Source organism: Cyrtonyx montezumae, unplaced genomic scaffold (genome assembly GCF_038088225.1).
Source record: "Cyrtonyx montezumae isolate F1298 unplaced genomic scaffold, pur_monq_1.0 scaffold_1, whole genome shotgun sequence".
Classification (NCBI taxonomy): domain Eukaryota; kingdom Metazoa; phylum Chordata; class Aves; order Galliformes; family Odontophoridae; genus Cyrtonyx; species Cyrtonyx montezumae.
In genome coordinates, this window is record NW_027071825.1 from 5486359 (window position 1) to 5500493 (window position 14135).

The 14135-nt window shown below is 43.4% G+C and overlaps 1 protein-coding gene across 2 annotated transcripts in view; it reads right to left on the bottom strand.

Annotated features, from left to right (window-relative positions):
• Window positions 1-14135, bottom strand: part of ZFYVE9 (zinc finger FYVE-type containing 9) — a 54503-nt gene that overhangs the window by 852 nt on the left and 39516 nt on the right. For both annotated transcript variants that reach the window (XM_065738934.1, XM_065738926.1), the window contains exons 10-17: window positions 8840-9064; window positions 7247-7329; window positions 6426-6530; window positions 4105-4255; window positions 2716-2796; window positions 2220-2382; window positions 1100-1205; window positions 503-679 (exon numbers count right to left, since the gene is read on the bottom strand). In XM_065738934.1, the coding sequence (XP_065595006.1) occupies window positions 503-679; window positions 1100-1205; window positions 2220-2382; window positions 2716-2796; window positions 4105-4255; window positions 6426-6530; window positions 7247-7329; window positions 8840-9064 (1091 nt within the window). The remainder of the gene's footprint in view (window positions 1-502; window positions 680-1099; window positions 1206-2219; window positions 2383-2715; window positions 2797-4104; window positions 4256-6425; window positions 6531-7246; window positions 7330-8839; window positions 9065-14135) is intronic.

Below are 14135 nucleotides of genomic sequence, written 5' to 3' on the forward strand. Positions count from 1 at the left end.
GTCAGAATAAGGCTTGCAGTACTTTAAGAGCTGGATGATGCTAAGCACACTTCACTCCAAGGCAAGGCCAGCTGGTGTGCCAAAAGCCCTTCTCTGTCTGCTTGTAGTGTTTGCTGCAAAGCACTCTCGAGGGAAGCTCCCATCTGTTTCTCTGCCTCACGTGCAACGTGGTCTTTTAAGAACAGCCACACTTCTGAACAATGTTTTATGCTCCCTTCTTCAGCTGCTGGGGGACAGGCATCTCTCAGCAGGTGACCTTCCTGCACCTCCAGGGGCTGTTCCAGGTCTGCCTGCAGAGCAGTGCTGCTGTTCATGCACGCTATGTGCTGGCTCTCCAGTAGCAGCAGATGCCCCAAGCACCACATAACAGCAGCACTGTCTTGATGCTGGTGGCACTTCAACCAACAGAATGGTTGCAGCAGTGTATTTTTGCTTTTCTGGGGGGTGGGGGGAGCAATGAACCACCCAGTTATTAAACTGCAGCTATTCAAGACTGACTTACCTGATCTGAGTCGAGAGTAACACGCAGACCGAGCTTGGTCATTCCATCTTCTTTTAACAATTTAAGATGAGGACAGAGAGCTAAACAGAAAGCTTTTGCCACGTTTTCAGTCAGTCTGCTGTGGTCAGCTGGGTCACTCAGACCACTGTGTTGCTCATCATTTTCCAGGAAAAACACCTGAAGGTAAGAATTAAGATACAGAAAATAAAGTGAACGAAATGCCAATCAAAACGTTATATGAAAGAAGACTTCAAGAAAAGCTTCCTGGGGAACATCAGTAAAATAGTCTGAAGACAAACCAGCCCTCGAACAACAGATATTTATACAGACATGTTTTCCAAAACCCTGTTACCTTGGGTAACACAGTGAACAAGCACTTTTCTAGTTCTTCCCATGTTCAACAAGTGAGCATGAGAAGAGGTGGCCAGCACAAAGCAGGCTGTGGCAGGACACTGCTCTCCTTTCCCCACACACAGAAAAGCTACTGCAGGTTTGTCCTGAGGAATCTGCTGCTACAATGTTGGTAATGTAGGCAGAGCAGGATGAAGACAGACTGCTGTGGCTGCAGTCCCCAAATGCTCCATTTGCCTGACTTACCTCTGTCCATCGAATGACCTTTCCATTTGCCTTGTACTCTGAGCCATGAAATATCTTCACACTTGTTATAGACTCCATTGATTTGCCATCAATAGGGCTTACAACACTGTAGAAGTGGAGGGAAAAGGGTAAATTCCTACTCAGCAGGAGATATAGAGGATATTGCAAAGGAAAAGTACCTAATAGATCAAAGGACAGTGCCTCCAGTACACCTAAAATCCTTCAACACAATTGCTACAGGTTATTTTCATAACTGAGTGCTCTGCAGTTTGAACCACTACAACAAAGCAACTTACCACACTGACTTAATGGGGCACAGACCAAACCTAGCCTCAGAAGGGAACTGCTTGAACAAGGGGTGCCAGGATAAGTGACCCCACACACAACTGATGCTAAGATGCCCCTCATGAGGGAAAAGCTCAGCAGCACAGTGCTCTGCTGACCACTGCAACCCCAAACCCACACACATGGGGTTCAGGATGGCTAAGCTCAGGGCTGAACTCCAAGTCAGGTGATAGAAGAGCAACAGCGTGCTTCAAATGATTTGTCTTCATTCACCTGCAACCTTGGTGGAGGCCTGCGATACCTTCAAACACTACTTACACACTACAGAATGTGTCCTGTAACGTTTAATTACAGGAAGCTGAGGCTGACCCAGAGTGCCTGTACACACAGAAACGCCATCCCTTGGAGATGCTGATTCATCACAAGACTGTATCTATCATAACAGCATTTTCCCCCACTAAGTACTTGCACTGCCATATATGCTTTTCTTTTGGCTTAACTATCAAAGTACAACACATATTGCTGGTGTTCAGCAACTTTTCTTCCAGAGCTATTTAATGAAAACAAAGCAACCGGAGCACAAAGTGACCGTAGCAGGCAAGGTTCAGCACTGAGTGCTGGGGAGAGATTCCAGTAACTGGTTGTTAGCAATGGCAAAGTAATCCATAGCACTGACAGCTTTCTTGATTGATACACCCAAAGCTCTGGTGTCTCAGCTCCACTTTCATGACATGTCATTGCATCTTGTCACTCACAATAGAGGTACACGTTTACAATTCCTACAAATCCTAAGATCTATTAAAATTCATAACAAAGTCAAATACGTCTTGCTTACCCCTTACTGAAGTTTTTATCATCTTCCACCCACTGAATGTGAACGTGTTCCTGAGGATCTTCGGCATCTGCTTTGCCACAAGTGATGGTGAAGTCTTTCATCTCTCTCAAGGCCTGCCTCAGAGAGTCCATGTTCTCTGCAATTATCTGGACCATTACTCCATCTAGGAAACCAAGAAATCCTTGTGAGCCAAGATAAGTCACAATGAGCAGACCCCATAAAAAAGAAAAACATCCTTCCTCTTTATGAGCAACAGGAATACTGAAGGGCCACCACAGCACTACACAATCCCATTCCTGAACTCTCCAGTCCCTAAAAGATGAAACACTGATGAGTGCTGTCTAGGAAAAGCACAGGGATAACACATTCCTCTCATTAAAAGAAGCAAGGGTTGTTGGTTTTTTTGCTAAGTACGATGAAGCTGAAGCAGCAGCTTCATTCAAACTCTCAGGGCTCAGCTGAGCAGTGCATTTTAAGCAAGCAGTTCAGTTCTTACCTTCTACTATACTGGATTTGGCAAGGTAGCCTGAAGAGGATTTTAAAGCTCCACTGAACACAAAGAAGCTGGCACCAGTCACTGCAACAACAGCAAGAGTGATTAAGTGAGGTTTTCATGAAAGCAGTGCCTCACACAGCAATCAGGCACAACAGCTCTATCATCCCAAGAGGTGATTCATCTCAGAATGAGTGCTGCTCAGAGTTAAAGTGACTTTAATGCATGTTACATGCTTGGACATAGAACTGCAAATCATCCAGTTATCTTCTGAACTGGACAGCAGTTTTGTCAGCCTAAATGCTTTTATTTCAGCACTTAAGTTTCAGGATTGCTAATTTACAGTAACCAATTCCATAATTCTGGAAGTTGTCAGCCAGCAAAAGATGCGTGAGCTGCCTGTGGCTCACACTGTAACACCAACCCAGTGGGAAGAATGTAGCTCAAAGCCAGCTGGTTTGAACGACACTGTCTTAAATGTCCACCACCCATCACGAAACACTTGCTGGAAGTCCCTCTATCCATTGTGTGTGTAAAACAAACCAAACTCAGATAAAAACAGCAGCCCTGAAGTCACGTCCACCTGCTCAACAACAGAAGTTGGCCTCTATCTCCTCATTTGGAAATAGTGTCAATGCCTTTGCCAAGTAAAGCCTGGAAACCAGACTGTCTGACTGAGGTGAACGCATTTTTGAAGTTACATTATTTAACCACTGCTGATGTTGCTTGTTTCTGCTCACCTCTCTTGCCCCCTACTAAACCTAATCTCCCTCCTTTCACACAGCCTGCAGCTCATGCACAGGCAAGCACACTCACCTACAGCCTTCAGTAATGCCAAAGACTGCTGCCTTTATTAGTGTAGAGTTGTGTAAGACAGTCAGAGCACTGTGACCTCCAGAACTTCGCATGTCCCAGGCTGTACTGTGCAAACAGCATTACCATGTTTACAAGTGAGCAAGCTGTAATGTGCTTAATTTTCTGCTGGCTTGGTCTTAATTTTCTGGCTCTTGCCAGAACACCTCTCATACCAATTCAAAACAGCACTTCTGACCTAGGAAGTGTGATGAGGACTGTACACAGGACACAAACAGTACTGTGTGTCCCTTGATGCCTGAGATTTTGCATTCTGCAAGGAGAACAAAACACTGAGGGGCTGAAGGCAGACAGATCAATGCAACACAATATTCTGCTAACTCACAAAGCTGCCCATTCAGGAAGGCCAATAGTCAGAATTATTTTCTCTGAACTTCTGGCAGAAACAGTGAAATATAGACAAGCCTAATCCAGACAGCTTCACTGAACAGCGTGCTGCAGCACGGTCAGAACAATGGCAAAACAAAAGTCACACAGAGCACCATGAGGGAACGGCCTCCTCGTGAGCCCCTTTCTCACCCTTCCTCGGCTGATTATGGATGCTGATGGCCTGTGTCTGGTAATTCCCATCATCGTTCTGAACACACACCAGATGTGAGTCTGCTTTCTCATTGAAGCACGCTCCCCCTGCTAGAACATGCTCGTTGGATTTGTTCATGGCTTTCATCATCTGCAAGCAAAAAGGTTTATACCACTCTCAGCCCGTCTGTCAAGCAATACCATACAAAGGTTATTCTTGGAACAGTTCATTGACACAGAGAAAGTTTAACAGTGCCTACAGTCTCATGTCAGACAGACTTTAGTACTCAGAACCATAACTTATGCATCTGAAAAGATGGTTCAGGTCTTATTTCATCTAGATGCTTCAGTGTCACCTTTCATGTAATTAAGGTAACTGGTACGAAGGACAGATGACCCACAAAAGCTGCTCTCTTTTGCTTGGAGGGAAAAAATATTAGAAAAAATATAGGAAGGAAAAATCTAGTTAGTTTACACTCCTAGAGCTGTGCATGACAAACCATAAATCACAAATACTGCCTTCTCAGCTCAGTGTCTCTGTGCTTCACCCCCACAAATTGCTGAAATCAGGATCGGTGTTCCTCTTTCAAAGACTTTTCAAAGAGATCTGAATCACTGACATCCAGGAAGCATTTTAATTCTCAGCAAAACATTACTGTAAATTATATTCCTTTCATTTTCTCCTCTCTTCACGCAGTCTTAGAGGTGAGATTTTTATCCAAAATAAAAACTGAGGAGACATCTATCTGCAATTTTATTTCAAAACTAAAAATTTGATTTGATTTTAAGAACAAAAAAAGGGGGGAAGGGGCCCAAGGTGGTTTAATTACACCTCCACCAGTGAAAACCTTGAAGAGAAGGAAAATGACAGCTGACATCTCCTAAGAGCACTCATACTCCAGTCCTCTCCTTCCTGCATGCTCGCCCTGCTCAACACGACCTCCTTTCTCAGTCCAACATAATACCTTAATTAGAGAGTCAGGAACATCAGCTGGTGTTCACTGCTGACAAATGTGCACAGGTGTAATGCTTAGGGAGGAAACTTCATTTTCCATCAGACGACAGTGTATTTCATTATCTATTTATCATGTCATGCTCCAGAAACATTGAATTTAGTCAACAACGGCCCCCTTTAGGGAGCCCAGCAGTTGCCTTTGCTGTGACAACAAACAATGGGAGAGGGTCACTGCATTTTGCAGCAAGGCAACTTAGTAACAGGGATATCTTTGCTGAGGGACTGAATAGCCTTACACCTGTAACTGAGTATCACTAGAAGTCTTAGAAAAGTGAAATCATTTTGAAGAGAAAACTACATATTTAATAGAAAAATGATATATGAATATTTAATTTGTTAATTCCAGTCTGAATTGTCCACGCATGAGACTGAGAAAGAGTTTTTCATTTTCAAGGCAGTTCGAGTGACACTCTTTTCCAATGAAATACCACTTAACATGGGGAAAGAGCAAAGGACTTGTGGTTTAATTCATCTTAATTCAAAATACTCTCAGATGAAAAATGTCCAGCAATTCATCCTTTCAGCTGAGTCGCAGGCCATGATGTCACATAAATAACACTTCCTCCTTATAGAAAAGGAGTCCTTGCTTAACACTGGATAGAGAACCTGGGCACAGTGCAGACTGTGGCATGCTGCCTAACACAGGACTCATCAGAGTCAGCTCAGTGCAACGTGCAACACAGAACTGACTGAGAACACCTGCAAGCATCAGGCACAGCTCTTACTGAACCACCTCCAGTGCAATCTGTATTTAGTGTGTGCAGGCTTCACTGACCTTTTCCCTTTTCTCACAGCAGCACCAAGAACTAATTTGTCTTTTAAATAGACCCTTTATCTTCTTGCTTCATCAGATTCTTCTTTTCAAACTTCACACAAAAACCTGCTTTTCCTTTCTTTTTATTTCCTCAATCCTGCTATTATTTCACTTGAACACTTCCAGTAGAACAATCTCTGATAAGATAAAGCTGGATTCTGCTCTAATTCTACAAGACCTTTGAAAAGCACTATTTTGCTCAGGAGCTTTGCTCTTCTCTCAGCTGCTGACTGCTTTCAAAATGCCAAGTTTAACCACTCCTGTCCACACAGACCACAGAATACATCACTTCCATCATTCAAATATCCTGTCCCTCAGCTTTCTCAGCCCACTACGTCTTGAAGACACTGATCTTCTCACACCAGAAATCAAGTACAAAATAGAGACTTTGAGGCAGTTTTCCATAGAGATAGTGACAAGAATAAAATTTCTTTAGACACCAGGTCTTCCAATCACAAAGAAACCACAAACAAGTATTCTTTTAAGCATTACCTCGTTGTATCTGTTGCTGGGAATTTTGATGCTGGTTTTTCTGACTTCCATATCAACCACTAAGCCTTGGACCACAGGCAGCGTGTACTGATAATTTCTGAAATCCTGGTAATTAAAACAAGTTTTTAAAGTTATGCATGGTAATCATCATTAACACTGCAGGTTTCGTAACTCTCCTAAGTGGCTGTCAGCTACCTCATTAAAGTAATTGTAACCAGTAACTTGAAGAGCAGGGAGGGAAATATCACAGCTTGTAACCTACATAATCAATGTACACAAATGAAAAAACATCATGCCTGTCAGTCACTGTTATTCTGCTGATTTTCTTACATCAAAATTAATATTCTCCATCCTTGAATGCCATCACCATATATAAGATTTGTTCTCTGTGTTGTGTTACATTACTGGATAATTAATTTTTTCTAGCACTGACATTAAGTCACACATTAAAGAATTTTCAATATTGAAAATGTTAGCAACGCTGGAGCAAGTCCATCTCAGCTGAAGCTCTGCACTATCAGAGAGCTGCAGCTGAACTCTGTGACAGCCCAGCTCTGCTGAGGAAGTGATCCTAGCAGCTACTGCACTTAGTGCCAGGTCCAAACGTTCCCCACTGGCCAAGGTTGGGGTGCTGTTTTGGGAACCCCTTTACAGTTCGCATGCTGTCAGGAGCTAACACCCAATGGCAGCAGTGGCAGGCAATAGTGGGCCCACGATTTCCTTCTGTCCTCTAGGCATGCCAGCTACGTGCAACAGGAGTCAGTTCTCACCCCTCTGATGGATGCACAGCAATGGAACACAGAAGCAGCCGCAGCACTTACCGCAAGGAGGTTCATAATCGTGTGTCCCGTCTCTCCAAACAAAGGTTTACGAAATCTGACACTAAAAAGTGGGCACGGATAAACTAGGATAAGATAAAACAGAAAAAGTCAAATGCCATTTACATACTGAGATTCTGCAAAAACAGACTCAAATACAATCGCCTCAGCTGAATGCAGTAACCAGCAGCTAAAGAAAAGATTGGGAAGAAGACTAGAGTTTAAACAGCAAAGAGAAGAAAGGTATAAATCTATTTTCAAGACACTTCTTGGGAATGATTCCTCCCTTTTCTTTGGTCATCCTGCCTCCCTTCACTCCAGCATCCTAAGCCTTCCGCTTGTCGCTGACGTACGTGACAATCAGTGACAACACTGAGATTATTTCATTTTCTGTTTTCATAACTTCTTTAAAACATGGCAAATTCTCTCCAGAGGCGTGTCAGAAAGAATGGAGAGGATATGTACAGTATGGCAACAATGCACAATACCTGCATTCCTTGGCTGGCTTAGCCATGCTTGTACAACACCAAGGACACTACTCAGTGTGCACTGTATGGATGTGGCTACACTACATTATGTTGCAGCAGAAGTCAAAGCTTGAAACGTGACTCAAGCAGTCGTACGTAACGGCAAGGTGTGCTGAACACAAATCTGAAGGAAGTTTCCTGAAGTCTCCTCTGATTTTCCAAATTGCCACACACCCTCACAGCTTCCACTGGAGTCACAAGGAGCTGCAAAATGCTCTCCAGGTTTGAAGGAAATCGTGATCTCCGTATCAGCTCTGGTCTTTGTACACTGACATGGAAAGTGTCACAGCTCCTGCACGAGCACTGTACCACAAATCACAGTAGGACACGTTCTAAAACTTACTTTGCTAAATTTATGGAAATATTAAGAGGTGCATCTGCAAAAAAATGACAGGCAACAACACAGTAATTCTGATTTACATGTCATGCCAATTAAGGCAGCAGACGACCAGGACAGCAAACTTCTGGCCTGTCGTGGTGCACAGACTTCCAGCAGTCTGCAGTGATCACTGATGTCTTTGGAGATTTTATTCCTTTCTAGCTGCAAAGATGTTATTTAGCTGAAACACTCTCTCCAGCTTTATTTTTATTAGCTGCAACAGAATTTTCCTAACAAGCTGCCACATGAGATGCCCCTGCGTGTATATTCTCTGGATAACGAGCACAGTTTTTATAAAACTAAAGGCTCTTCTATCTCAGCTTGGAAAGAGCTTACCAGGACAAATGAGAACCTTTGACATAAGTACACCAGCTAAATCAGCCTTGTTCTGCACACTGCTCCTTTTCAGGTCACCAAGCGAACGACAGATAGCTGCTCAGAATTAGATTTGTTTCCATAAAAGCTCAACTATTACAGCTTTATAAAGGCTGTAGGTCCTAACAAGACCCCAGGACTGCTGGGCTGTTACCTGGACACAACGTGGGTATGGAACAACAGCCTGTTGAAGCTCACACTGCATTGACAGGCAACAATTCAGGTCTGTGTGTGTGTGTGTGTGTGTGTGTGCTCTACCCCAGAATACATTATCCTCCAGGAATAACTGCAGCTCAGAGAACACACGATACTTACATCTGTATTCAGCTCCAAGTCTCAGCATCAGCCGAATGGGGAACACTTTAGCCCAGGGTGTCTCCCATTTCTGAATGAGGATGCCAAACAAGTAGGGTGGGGTTGGGAGCACCAGGTCCTGCAGGGATTGATACGTAGCTGCAACGTACAAGAACCCTCCGTGTTCTTTGCTTCCCAGAAAGCTCTTGCTGAAAAAGGAGTGTCCGAGGTTGCCAACAACATTACCTATGAATAAGAACACTCATTACATCACCGGATTGAGAGCTACATCAAGAATTCAAAGAGTTTTTCAGGATGGAGGGAAAGAAACACATCTTTGCTTCCTGAAGCATTAATGCCCATTAACCACACAAGAAACAATGACGTGCTGCACAGGGGGCTCAGGTGCCCCTTTGGGCAAAACTGTGAAATCTGTTATGGAATAATGTGTAGACTGAAGAAACCAAAGCCACAGCAGCTCTGCTTGATCCACCTCTGGTGGTGACAGTTATTCACTATCACCGATAGGAAGTCAGATCTGTAGGAAAACGTGCACAAAAACCTTCATTTCTGCTCTGGACTGGCAGAGCTGTGCTCTTAAATGCTAAGAGGACAGTGCGTAAAGCCTTCAATCCTTCACTTACTTCTCTTTCTTTCTCCTCTTCTTCAGCTACACACACATTTAAAGGATTACATTGCAAAATATATACAGTGCCTACAGTTTTCCAAGGAAAATAGCAGTATCGCGACACATATTTTATTTAAGAAAGGAGCATACATTCTATTTTGTAACTAGCTGAGGTTGGCATGATTTGGCAACTTCTTCGTGGCTCTTAAAAATGACTCAGTGAATTAAACTAAGCTAAAAATAATAATAATAATGTGTGGAGGGTGGGGAAAGAATGGAGAGCTGCCTTGACCATTTCAGCCATCTGCCTGCTTCACAAAGATGAAGAGGTGAAATGGAGGGGACAATGCATCCCAGGGACAGCCAGGGAGAAGAAGGGTAGTTCAGGACAGTGCTGCTGCCTCAGTGAAAGCCTTCACTCAGTGCCTCGCAGGCACTCAAGAGATTTGCACTGCAGAAGCTCCTGATGACTGAACCAAATTTTTAGAGCCAGCTGAGATTAGAGGAGGTGCACACCTCGTCACATATGAATGCCCAGTGGCTGTCCTTTCATTGAGGCAAACCACCAGGGAGCCTCTGTCATACTGAAGATCTGGGTCACTTTAAGAATTGCACATAGAAGTATTTATTTAATTAGTATATTTTATGTAAAATGCAACTCAGACAAACACGGGGGAGAAGCACCACTAATTTTCACTCAATTTTTCTTCTTTGATGCTCTTAAATTTCAAAAATGTTTATGCTGGAATGACTGAATGAACCTGAAAGCTCATTAGATTATTATAGCATCCAATGCAATGTTTAACATCACAGCAAAGAACCACGGTGTAATTCCAATAACAGCATGCAAATAACGAACAGGAAAGCTGATCACAGTTCCCATAGGAAGATGTGAATGTTAATAGTACTGACTTGCTCTCAAAGGAAAACACAGCTAAGTAAAGGGAGCGTGGTGTGGCTGACTATTTGATCACAGCATTCCTCAAGAACCGTGTGGATCTGAGGTTCCCATGCAGACCTGTGAGCCTCTGCAGAAACCCTAGGCTTTCCCTGCCTGTAGGCAGAGGGACTGCTAGCCAGGAGGTTCTGCTCCTTCCTCTACCACTTCGTGATGGAGCATTTATATTTGAATTTAAGGCAGAGAAGGAAGAAGTGTTGTTCCTCTTCTTCAACACGCACATCAGCTGTGCAATTTCTCCCTCTCAGACATGCTATGACAGACACACAAACACTACATCTTGAGCAAAAACAGAGCTCACAGCAACACAACTGTGACATCCTCAGGAAGACAAAAACGATGATTAAGTTAAGCCCTCTCAAATTCTATAACTCAGAACAGCCTAAAAATAACACAGTGACACGTATAAAGGCAATGAAACAAACACAGCAGGCACAGTTTAGGCCAGCAAAGGAAAGCTTTAACCAATGAGTCCTTCCTAGCCTGACCCTTACACTGATCCATCGTGGGACGTGGGCCACGCTGCTGTGCAGCCCTCCACAACACAACCACCTCTGTGTCTTCCTTCTTTCACGTGACTCATGCAGGGACCTTCTCCTTTATGTACACTACTGGTAGATCTCTAAGCAAACAGCTCATTTTATACTCCAGTCAACAAATACACTCACAAGTTTTATTCTGGTTGGGTTTTGTGGTGTTTGGGTTTTTTTTTTTTATGCTGAGCCCATCAGGTGCTGCACAAACTAAGCTCTTAAGTTCTCTGTTAAAGGGCATCAGGCTTCAGCAGTGCAGGCAGCTCTGCCAGGGTCATAGCTTGCTGCTATCCTGAGTGGTTGCTTTTTACTTTTACAGATACACGCAAACCAGAGCTGACGCCATCAACCTGGACCAAAGTCCAGAATTCTTACAGTGGTTACAACTTCTGCAATGCCCAGCTGAGCACATCTGACGTAAAGCAGCCATTCATTAATCAGAATGATTAACACAATTGATAGAGTTGCATCAAATGTTGTCAGCTTCTGAGAAGCACTGCTCCTGCCCATCTGCAAGTGCATTTCTGTCAGCCTGCGCTGTGACGCTGTATCCTGCACAGTGACTACACTGCTAATGTGAGCAAGATGCTGCAGTTGGTGCAAGTGCAGCCTAATGTATCAACTCATGCCCATGAAAAAATTTTCTCTGAACTAAAATAGCTTCTGGCACCTTTCTATCTCCACTCAATTCATCTGCTTTTGCAGTTCCCACCTACCCTCAGTAATTTCCTCTTCATTTATATTTCCTTTTTATTCCTTCCCATATGTTCTTATGGAAACAGAATCTACAGACCTGATAGTAAAATTAGTTGATGAAGTTCTTGGTTCCAAACAACGTGACCAGAATAATCAGTACTTCAAAGGAACTTACAAACAGGACGGAGAATGCCTTTCAAAATGGTCTGACAGCAACAGAACAAGGGGAAACAGCTTTACACCAAAAAAAGGGGAGATTCAGGTTAGATGTGAGGAGGGAATTCTTTACTCAAAGCACGGGGAGGTGCTGGCACAGGCTGCCCAGAGGAACTGCAAATGCTCCACCCCTGGAGGTATCTGAGCCCGGGATGGGGCCTGGGGCAGCCCTGCCCATGGCAGGAGGCTGCAACTGGCTGTGCTTTAAGGTCCCAACCCAACCCAGGCCATGTGATTCTCAAGGAGGATACCATACACCTCCATGACATGAGATATTGCCCATTGGGATGACAAAGCAATCAGACATTTCTACTTGTGACTGATGCTAAGTGCTGCAGCAAAAGAGGACAACCACTTATTTCTTTCTGTTTCAGGAGATGGAGTTTCAATACTCACACGCCTGAGCTGCCTTAACAACAAGTTTTTCAGCTAGCAGCAATGCAAAAAAACCCTCAGAGTGAAATCTGACTCTGGTGTTCAGCACTTTGCTACCACAATCACAGCACTAACCGTTACTCCTCATACAGTACAAGCTCCAAGATGCTACAGCTATTAAGAGGACAAACTACTGAGCTCAGGCAGTTGTGCTGGAAGTCATTATTTATGAGAGCATGCAACAGCTTGCTCTGAGCGTGGCAAGAATCAAGGAAGCGTCCTTTTCACCCAGCAAATCCAAGTGAAAAAGCCACTCCTACAAATCTTTCCACACTGTCTAGGGGCTGTCTGCCTTTCCTCTGAAGGCGGTTCCAAGTCAAGGCCCCACTGAGAAGTTAATATATACCTATATTTCTCAATAAATTCCCATTTATTTTTTATTTATGTGGATACAAAGCACTTAAACCTGTCATACTGCTACCTTAAATAAAGGGAGCTATTACCAGTGTGACAAGGTCAGACCCAGCCTGCTGCACCGTTACACATCAGGAGCACAGAACTGTATTTCTGAAGCTTGCACAGAAAGTGTACCTGTCAGATGAACCCTCAGAAAAACCTACACTCCTGCAAAACATTTATTTAATTTACAAAATATCACAAATTCCTTTCTAAAGAAGTAACTGTGAATAGAAAATGAAGAGAAAGGTGCCTTTTCTTATCTTAAGTTCCAACACATTACATCAACGAATTAATATTATTTAGGAAGTGCCATACATGTGCACGATGCATCTAAAGCAGCTCTGCAGTATTTACTCTTTTCCCAGTTATACTGGGTTAGCCTGTATATACCCTTAATCCTAAGCAGCTCTGCAAATTCCTTTAAAACAAACATGTTTGTACCCACTGATACGGCTTTACCTTCAGTAACAATCCATACTGCATTCCGAATTCTTTGCTTAAATGCCTTCCTCTGATGAACTCTGTATCAGCTTGACAGTCTCTTCTGGGATCAAATAAAACAGTTTATACCAGAAAAGGTAAAGAAGAAAGTATTCCCATGCTTCTTTACTGCACTCAGTACGTGATGACGCCACCTTGGTGCTTTTACTAAAAGCAGCTGAGGTTAAATTTCTGAAATACGTTTTGTATTGCTTGCTACTAACACCCAACCTCAGGGAAAGCATACTTGGAGGAGAGAAAGCTGCATGTCTGACCTCATCCCACCATCACCAGTAACAGCCAAGATCTGCCAAGTACCTAACACCATGCCAGCATCCTGAAAAATCAAACATGCTGCTCCAGCAGCAAGAAATGCAAAGCGAGACTCACCTGGGATCAGTCTTGCGAGGTGGATTTTCTTCAAGAGCAAATGAGCACACAAAGAACCCCAGACAGTGTTAACACAAAGGCTCACAAACAGACAGAGAAGTGACAGGACTGTGGATTTAACACATCCGCAGCAGAGGTCGTTATTGGAAACAAAATTCAAAGTTCTGATCACTCTGAGTATCTTTGTATTGAAAAACAACAGTAATTTGGACAGAACTTATTCATTTTGGCAACAGGTGCAATGTCTCACTACCACTGTGAGTAGTGGGCACTCAAACCTTCCTCAGCCCAAGCTCAGCAGCCTTCCCATCACTTTCACCCCATACACCACATTCAATTTTGTATCCAGTTCTCCATTCTACACTTGCAGAGCACAATAGTTAAGCTGTTCTCTGCTTAGAGTATCTATGTGGACTTCCCTATAGATATCATGTTTTAGCTACCAGATTATTTAAATAGAACCAGGCTAAGTAGAAAATACCTAAAACTGTGATTGGGATAGAACCTCCAGAACCATAAAGACCACAACTCCCCTTCAAGCAATTACCAACTTGCCCTTCATTACAAAAGTAACGTCACCAA